At 40.0% G+C, this 7,045-nt stretch overlaps 1 protein-coding gene across 1 annotated transcript; it reads left to right on the top strand.

Moving 5' to 3' along the window:
* Window positions 1-371: 371 nt before the first annotated feature.
* Window positions 372-4,878, top strand: THUMPD3 (THUMP domain containing 3; the record flags this gene model as incomplete). The annotated part of the gene is made up of 8 exons (XM_010284374.1): window positions 372-449; window positions 973-1,506; window positions 2,649-2,779; window positions 3,205-3,274; window positions 3,659-3,774; window positions 3,960-4,070; window positions 4,338-4,461; window positions 4,729-4,878. Coding segments are annotated over 8 exons (1,296 nt in total), but the record flags the coding sequence as incomplete, so codon positions are not given.
* Between the last annotated feature and the right edge of the window lie 2,167 nt (window positions 4,879-7,045).

Below are 7,045 nucleotides of genomic sequence, written 5' to 3' on the forward strand. Positions count from 1 at the left end.
AGGCCAGCCGTGGTTTCGGTGCGGAGGACGGGATACTAGCCCATCGTGAGCGAAATACTCTCGTTGTAAAGGCGTCCGTTATGAAAAGCGCTTGAGAATTCTGCTTTGGCTGTCCTGGCTTCAAGGGCCATCTCCTGGTTGCTGTGTTTTTGCAAGGGTAGATGAAGTCAAAGGTGGGGAGCTTGAAGCGGTGCAAAGAAGCCTTCCTTTTGGCTTTGCGCGTAAATTCATAGCCCCCATGTAAACAAGAGTGGAAAAAACGTGGCGTTTTAAATCCGGCTGTCAGATGACAAAATTCGAATGACAGCAACCACAGGCCCCTAGGCGTGCATGGTTAGTAACGCGCCGCCGCGGTTTCTCGTCTCTTCTAGGTCCATCGTCTAAGGTCAGTGGATAATTTATTTGTTGTTGTTCAGGAGTTCAAAGACTATCAATTTAAAGAAAACAAGGTGAGTTACTCATATAACATTTTTTAATCAGTTACGCGTTCTGGAGTGGGGTCTTTTTTTTAAATTTAAGGCGAGTTTCAGAAAGTATTCTGTTTTATGAACAAGGGGTTTTACTTTATTGGTGATATTATCCCAGTTTCTCTTTGCTGGCATGTAAAATGGAAGTGCAGTCGTGTTGTTTTATTTCTTCAGTTAAGTGTTGCATAGGCAAAATCTAGGATGAGAGCCGATACCATGCTTGTAGGTCATGCTTAGACACAGGACAGTAGCGTATCGCTTTGGTCTCTTAATTTAGTGTTAGCTGTTTATTTGACAAGACAAATGATTAAATACTATGAGTCCTGTGACTTTAAGTGCAATTTAGTCTAGTTGTGGCAAAAATAGCACAAAAAGCTGTAAGCTTTGTTTAAATGTGTAGTGGGTTACATGTTTAGGAATCTAATTTAAGAGACTAAAAAAAAGAAAGATAGTTTTTAAAGGGATGGAATGACTTCAAAGAACAACTTTTTTTTGTATTTTAAAGGAAGATGCTCTAAAGGATTTGGAAGATTTGGTTAAAAAACTGCCTTGGACCGATCCATTGAAAGTTTGGGAGCTAAACAACAGCTTAAAAAAGAAGAAGGCAAAACGCAAAAAACATAATCTGCGGAGTACTGCAAGCAAAGAGAAGTTGAATGAGGATGGAGAAGAGGAAGGAACAGGTCAAAAACACGCCAGTAAACAGGAGGACTGTGCCCAAAATGCTTCAGGGTTAGAACCTGCTAGCAGCCAGGATGCAGAAAAGACAGGGGTGGCATCCCAAAATGGGGAGGAGGAGGAGGATGATAACGAACAATCAGATGCTAAAGATGACTTGCAGGGGGGTTCTGGGAGTGAGACCAAGGCTAGTGACGGTAAGACAAGCGAAGGAGAGGTGAAGGTGTTGAAGTTCCGAGTTACGTGCAATAGAGCAGGAGACAAGCACAGTTTCACCTCAAACGAGGCTGCAAGGGACTTCGGTGGAGCTGTGCAGGAGCATTTCCAGTGGAAAGCTGACATGACTAACTTTGATGTAGAGGTATAGTGTTGTGTCTTGGGAATACCTACATTTCTATTGCAGAAATTCTTAATTCTTGATTCTGATGCTTAGAGATCTCTAAAATGCCTTCAAAAGATGACTCCGGAACTAAAAATTGGTAATGCTGAAATCACGGCCTCCTCAGAAGCATTCATTTCACTGGCACATTGTGTGCGTCCTCGGATCCCACTGCATGCTACTGCTTTGGCTATCCACAGTAATAATCTCTTTTGTGGCCCAGTGTGGGCACCTCTTCTCTTCCTCAGGTCCCTCTTTTGCTCTGCAAACAGTATTGTCTTCTCCTCAGGTTAACTGATGAACATCACTACACCCAGTGCAGCTGAGCTGGGGCTCAAAAGCTTTCGTTCTCCCTCAACCATAGCAAAAGCTCTGGCACCGAGTCTTGCTTCCTCCTACAGCATTTGGTCTCGTTCACGTTTAAATATAATGTAGACGCCTTCAGCTTTACTTTTGCCCTCATTAAATCTTTACTTAATCCATTGTTTTATATTGGCGTAAGTTAACAGATGATATTCCATCTAGAAGCTGTAGTTTTATGGGTGAGTGGGACAAAAAAGGTTAACGTTAACTGTCCAGCATTTATTTCTTACCATAGGAAAAGCAGAGATTTAGAAAGGATGACCAACAGACATGGTCCATCAGTGATGTGGGACCACCATTTCTGAGGGGCAGAAAAATCTTAAGTTTTTCTTGCAAGTCTATTAAGGGCTGGCCCACTGTCCTATAATGATATTTTCACCTTCCAAATTAATACAGTGGAGGGGACCAGGATTATGAGTTTTATTGCTGCTTTGCAAATGCTTCTCTGTGACTTAGAGGACTTACCTGACTTCTCCCCCATACCTGTAAAACAAAACTTTTTAAAAGTCAGCATAATGGTTATAGCACTTTTTGAAGTCTTGTGTAAAAGATTCTGTGTGAATGAGAAAACGTGTGAGTGCTCACCTGAATCTTGTCCATTGCTGCCATTAAAGTGGTACATTGCTTTTCTTCCAAGAATGCTCTTTTATACATAGCTCCTGTGTTTTAAATTACCATCTAAGAGTCTCATAAATATTTACCAGGCATACTATGGAAGACTGCTGTTACTCCTGAAATTTACTTCAAGTTTTTTTCTTTAGGTTCTTCTGAATATTCACAATAATGAAGTAGTTGTGGGTATTGCATTAACTGAAGAGAGCCTTCACAGAAGAAATATTACACATTTTGGACCCACAACTCTTCGTTCAACTCTCGCTTATGGCATGCTTAGGTCAGTGCGATTGCATAGGATTATATTATTCTCATTTAAGAAGTCATTTTGCTTCAGAAATTAGATCTTTTATCCCCCCATTACTTCCCCAAAAGCCATTTCTGTTAATTCTTAAACAAAGAGAAAGGAAAAAAAGGCGGAGTTGTTGAAACAGCATGCTTTGTAATTAACAGTCGATGTTTTCCAGCTAAGTAAACATTTGCTGTGTTAGCCAATTTTCAAAACACTGTATCACATTCTTGAATGTATTTCAGTGTATTGCTGCTTATGAAATGCTAATTAACAAATGGAAAAAAATAATCACAGGGGCGGGTTTTTTTGGTCAGAAGGGTAGAATCAGAGTGATTAAAATAGTTCAGTTTTCCTTCCTTACAGCCATTCATGTTTTTAAGACTTTTCTCGCTATATCCTTTTTTTGTCCTTAGGCTCTGCGATCCACAGCCAACGGATATCATAGTTGATCCCATGTGTGGTACAGGTGCAATACCAATAGAGGTGATTCTTCCTTTATTTTTTAATTTAATAAAACTTGACAGTATCTGCGACTGAATAATATGTGTAAGTTTTCTAGGTAATAACTGAATAGCCAACTCCAAGAGTATCTCACCGACTTTTAAATGGATACAAATACATTTTTTGTAAATGACCTCGTTTTCCTTCCCAACACTGTAGCAGGAAAAAACTAAATCCAAAAGTATTTTGATCTTTAAGGTGCATAATACGGTGCCTAACAGATATCTGTTACAGGATTTTAAAATCATTGACACCCACTTCCAGTTGCTTTGTTGCATTCTGTGTTTGAGTAGTTCTTCTGTTTGTTTTGTTTTGAACTAAGCAATGTTGATGCTAGTGTTGCTTATTATCAATATTTTCCCCCAGGGAGCTACAGAGTGGCCTAGCTGCTATCATATTGCTGGTGACAACAACCCACAAGCTGTAAAGAGAGCAGCAAACAACATCTGTTCTTTACTAAAGAAAAATGAGAATAAGGAAAGGTGAGAAGAGTACAAGTGACTTTCTTTTCCTGTAGTATTGTATGTAAAGAAATCCATTTTGCATTGATGCATTTGACTATCTTGTTCACATTTTCCTACTTACTCTTTTGCTAACATTATAGACCTTCTCAATTTAAAAATATTCTCAGTAAACCATGTCTGAGATAACATCTTTGCACTTGCAGCAGTACCTCCCTGGGCATACCCTTAGACATCATTCAGTGGGATATTTGCAACCTCCCTTTGCGGACTGGTTCTGTGGACATTATTGTGACAGACATGCCATTTGGAAAGAGGTGAGGTATTGCCGGTGTCATGGTTTAGCCTAAAGTGAGCGCCCTTAACTGCCACTCTTGCATGCACTTGCCTGTCCAGGGTTAGGGTTCTCTCTAGTTAGTTACTTAACTCGGCCTAATTAAGAAGTATTGATGTACTCTGTATTAAAAATGCGGGTTGAAATTAATAGCAAATGTGGTCCTGAATGAGCTAATCCACGTCTGAAGGACCAACCACAGTTAACCATTTTTCAGTAATCACAAAGGAGATCTTAACTTACTTTGCAGGGTAGGGTCAAAGAAGAAGAACTGGGATCTCTATCCAGCCTGCCTTATGGAGATGGGCCGGATCTGTACACCAGGGACAGGCAGGGCTGTGCTGCTTACACAGGACAAGAAGTGCTTTGCCAAGGTATGTTCTGTGAGAGAAAATCAAACCTATTTACGCTTGAAAATATATTGAGGAAAAAATTGTAAGCTGACTTTGTTACAGAAGGTCATCTACTTTTAGAGCAATAATGAGTAACATTTAAACACAGTCTTGGACCTGAAGAGTCATTTGACATTGCCATCAGATGTGATTTAAAATAATCAAAAATAATTTCTAAAGCATATTTACCCTTATTATCTCACCTTGAAGCCACCACCACTCTTTGGCTGGTTTTTTTTTTGATTGTAGGCATTGTCACGAATGGGACACATCTGGCGCAGAGGTCAGACTGTATGGGTGAACGTAGGAGGACTTCATGCTGCAGTGTATCTTCTGAAACGCACCTGGGAAAGAGCAGAAGAAAAAAGATCATTCTGGTAACCTGCATGGGAGAAGACAAGAGCCATCTCCAGAATTTGTTGAATAGCAGTCTGGTAAAGCAGACACCTGAGAGCATAGGTCTGTCAATTCCTAAGAAAAAAAGCCAAACAACCTATGTAGAAATTGTGTAAGACTAATGTTAAACCAGGGGTCAACTTGAGAGCTACCAGTTGTACTATGTGTTCTGAAACCTTGTTATTCAAATCACCTCTTTCTTCCCTGCCACCCAAACTGAAATTTGGTAGTGGAATTAGAATTAGAATGCTTTCCTTTGCCTGAGACTTCCCTACCATGTCCACTGTATTTTTCAGTTAAATGTTTATTTCTTCTGCTTATAGTAGAAAACATGCTAAGGCAGCTTGGGAGGTAATGGTCAATTTATTTCCCAAACTGTAGAAATTGTATATGTATCTTAAAATGACTAACAGGACTACTAAGACTGTCATCTTGAAGGGTTTAAGGGTAGTATCTCTTTAATGTAGGATTTTTCCACATTGAAGTTTTCTAATTTATACCATTGCCCAAATGTAAACTAAGATAATAAACCAGTATCTGTTTTTTATGGTCTGATAAGCAAATGCCAATTAGTAAACAGTATGCTGATGCTACTGTTTTTCTTACCTGTTACCTCAACTTAGTGTTAATTATTAGTAAATATCTAATCCATATTTAATGTACCACTGCCATGGGTGATGGGGGTAACAAACACAGCCTTAGCAAACTGTCTGTAGTTACTATTTGAGAACAAAGAGACTTCTAGCAATTCTATTAAAAAGTTCATGTTTTCAGTGTCTACTGTAGATACATCAAGGTGGCAATACATTTAAATTTATGAGCTGATTTAACTGCCGTAGTTATACCACAATATTTACAAAAGTATATTGCCTGTTGAATAACTTGAAGTTGCACATATTTTTTCTTCTGTACATGTACTGTGCTTCCTCAAGCCTCTTACTCTTTGCTCATCAGAAGCTAAAAACACTAGTTACCAGTTTGCCGTTTTCAATAAAGTGTATTCATGCTAAGTATGTGTAAGTGTTTCGAGGTGAATTAACAAGCCTTCATGTTTTAGAAGTTTTGCGTTCTTTTTCTGGTCCATGTCCAGTAAAGGGTAATGCAGCTTTTTACTTACTACACAGTTGTCTTTCTGGATAAAATAGTGCCAACAGCATTCACTTAATTCTTTTGCATGCTGCATGGTTTATATGTCAGCATCAAGGTGATGCACAGTCGTTGCATGAGGTGGCTATGTAAATACTCCTGCTCTCGTGAACTCTACAACTTAACCTGCATGTATTATATTCTTAAGATTCATTAATACCTTGGTGGTTTGTTACCGTTGATGTCTTTGTAAAGGAAAGCCAAGCACAGCAGCATTTTAAGAGCTTATGGTGTGCATTTTGAAGTTGTGGGTTTTTTTTTTTTCTTGAGTTAAAAGATTAGAATGAGATTAGCAAAAGGCCAGTTATCCCTTCTGGCCTGAAAGGTGATAGGGTCGTGTTTTGGTTTTTTAAACCACTGCTAACTAAAGAGATGCAAATCAGATTGATGTGACTTGGCAAACTAGGCTTTAACTTACATTGGGAGATGGGAACTAAGATTATTGGCTGCTGCAGAGAATTTGTATTTCATTTTCAATACTCGTCACGCTACACTGTATAGCCTCACATAATTGTGTCGTACTTCATAGGAAACTGTAGGTTTGAAATTGTTAGCGCAGGAGCGGGAAGATGTACAGCGATGTATGTCTATCTCTGGTCTCTTGTAAATCTGCTCCGAGTTGTACCATTTAAAGCCGTTTCTCTTCAAGATTGCACTTTTATGGAAGATTGGTACCGGACACTGAGGAATGACAGCTTTTAATTTTTCGATGCAGGCAGCCGGCCTCGCTGGGGGATTATATACAAACAACGCAGCACGCGGTTCCTTCCCCTGCCGGCAATTACCTGAAATACGTGCTCCTTCAGCAGTCCGGAAGAAAAAAGCTGCGTCGGGACGCAGAAGGAAGAGGCTTTCCGCGCTGCAACCCGCACTGCCTGCGGAGAAGACAATGCCAAAGCGCCTTTCACGCGTGAAATGCTGTGTTCGGAGGGGTATCGTGTCGTCGCCTCCTTGACAAAAAGCAGCGCGTTACCCGGGGAAGGCGGAAGGCCTTTCCCTGCACTGGGCCCCTTCCCGGTAGTCC

The sequence above is a fragment of the Phaethon lepturus genome, unplaced genomic scaffold (assembly GCF_000687285.1).
Source record: "Phaethon lepturus isolate BGI_N335 unplaced genomic scaffold, ASM68728v1 Scaffold53083, whole genome shotgun sequence".
In the NCBI taxonomy this organism is placed as follows: Eukaryota; Metazoa; Chordata; class Aves; order Phaethontiformes; family Phaethontidae; genus Phaethon; species Phaethon lepturus.